Source organism: Apteryx rowi, unplaced genomic scaffold, assembly GCF_003343035.1.
Source record: "Apteryx rowi isolate R43461 unplaced genomic scaffold, aptRow1 scaffold_205, whole genome shotgun sequence".
Lineage (NCBI taxonomy): Eukaryota > Metazoa > Chordata > Aves > Apterygiformes > Apterygidae > Apteryx > Apteryx rowi.
This window is the reverse complement of record NW_020448364.1, coordinates 604,722-606,405: the sequence shown is the minus strand read 5'-3', so window position 1 is coordinate 606,405 and position 1,684 is coordinate 604,722. Positions and strand designations below refer to the sequence as shown.

Here is a 1,684-nt window from a genome sequence, read left to right as displayed (position 1 = left end):
CCCTTTCCTCGCCGCGGACGAGACGCTAGGGCCAAGCGAGGGTGGCAACAGGCGGCCCAACTCCGATTTGCCTTGCGGTGTCCCGCCCGCATTTCAGCTTCTATTTTTAATCTCGTTCGAATTATTCCCTTTGAGCTTCTTTAAAGAAGTGCACCTACAGGATTCTGAAACGACTGGCTTCGATTTGAAAAAAAAAGAAACAAAAAAAAAAGAAAAAAAAAGAAAAAAGTATCAGAATATCAGAATTGTGGATTTTTTTTGCTCTGTACCTGATATATTGTGTAGGGATCTCTAGTCCTCTTTGAAGAAGCTCATAAGCCAAGCGGGCAAAGCTTTAGGAAACAGAAGAAAATAAAATAGTGCATACTCCTGAGAAAGAATTACATACTCATATCACTCTTTTTTTTTTTGTTGCTGTTAACAGTTCTTTAAAAATGGGGAAAAACATCTCTCACACGCACACCACTAACRGAAGTTAAGGATCGTAACATTGGCATAGTTAGGAATACAAAACTCCCTAGAGAAAAAGAGGAGATCTCAGAAAATTAAGCAATCAGCTAGCGCTAACATTTTACCAGACCTGACTTTCGAATTTTGCAAACCCCTCGTAGACAAGGCATTTCACCGTCGAAGGCAAGTGCTAAATTAAAAAGGTATGTTTGCATGCATGAATATGTGTGAGTGTCCACACATATTAAATACATATATATGTAGACATACGTACGTACACATATATGTATACAAACATACACAGTACACACGCACGCCTCTCTCAAGCTATGTGYGTGCATACGCATATGCACCCACATCCGCACCCACGCGCACATGCGCACCTGTAAACACCGGTAATCTAAACAGAGAGGCTGTCTAGACCAGGAAAAAAGGGTTCTTCAAAACCAGAGTTAGCTAATTCGATTGAGCTAGCTCCGATCTAAYGCAATTAACTGAAGTCGCTGCCACGAACGCGGATAGAGGCGACCGGGTTCGCTGGCCTCGTGCAAGGTCTGGGTCTTTGCGCGCCCGCTCGCGCCACCTCCTTTCCTAGTCTAGACAGAGCCAGGGTGGTGAGATGAGATGGGAAAAGCTTGGGAACGAGGCGATGGGGTTGCTCGGAAAGGAGCGCTCCGGAAGATGCTTTTGTCTAGTGTGGAGACGGGACATCGTTCCAAAAAAAAAAAAAAACCCACAAAAAAACAAAAAAAGCAACGGAATAAAATAAAAATCACAGTGAGACAGACCGTGCATCTCAAGAAATCAAAGCACTGACACCAAAAATGTTTCTCCAATTTCTTCCAATAAGTTATTCATTTCTTTCTTTTATTATTATTATTAATTATTATTATATTCCCCCCCCCCGCCCCAAATCATTATTTAAAAAATGTGAAAGAACAGAAGTGGAAAAAAAAAATCCTGGTGGTTGTCTTCACATGTTCCTGGCAAGAGACTCTGAACCACTGGTCTTGTGCCATTGTGCTCCTCTGATCTTAAATTATTGTCTTTCTTTAATTATTATTATTTTTATTATTATTATTATTATTTTGTCCTACCTAATAGAATTCTTCCAAAGCCCAATCCAATATTTTTAAAGCTAAAATTAAGACGGTTTTTTTAAAAGATTATCTCTCTCTCTCTCTCTTTTCCTTTTATTTATTTAACTTTTTTCTTTTTTCTTTCCTCTTTTTTT

General features: G+C 39.7%; 1 protein-coding gene across 2 annotated transcripts in view; it reads right to left on the bottom strand.

Annotated features, from left to right (window-relative positions):
* Nucleotides 1-291: 291 nt before the first annotated feature.
* TFAP2B (transcription factor AP-2 beta) overlaps nt 292-1,684 on the bottom strand; it is a 27,958-nt gene continuing 26,565 nt past the window's right edge. For both annotated transcript variants that reach the window (XM_026063958.1, XM_026063957.1), the window contains one exon: nt 292-338. In XM_026063958.1, the coding sequence (XP_025919743.1) occupies nt 292-338 (47 nt within the window). The remainder of the gene's footprint in view (nt 339-1,684) is intronic.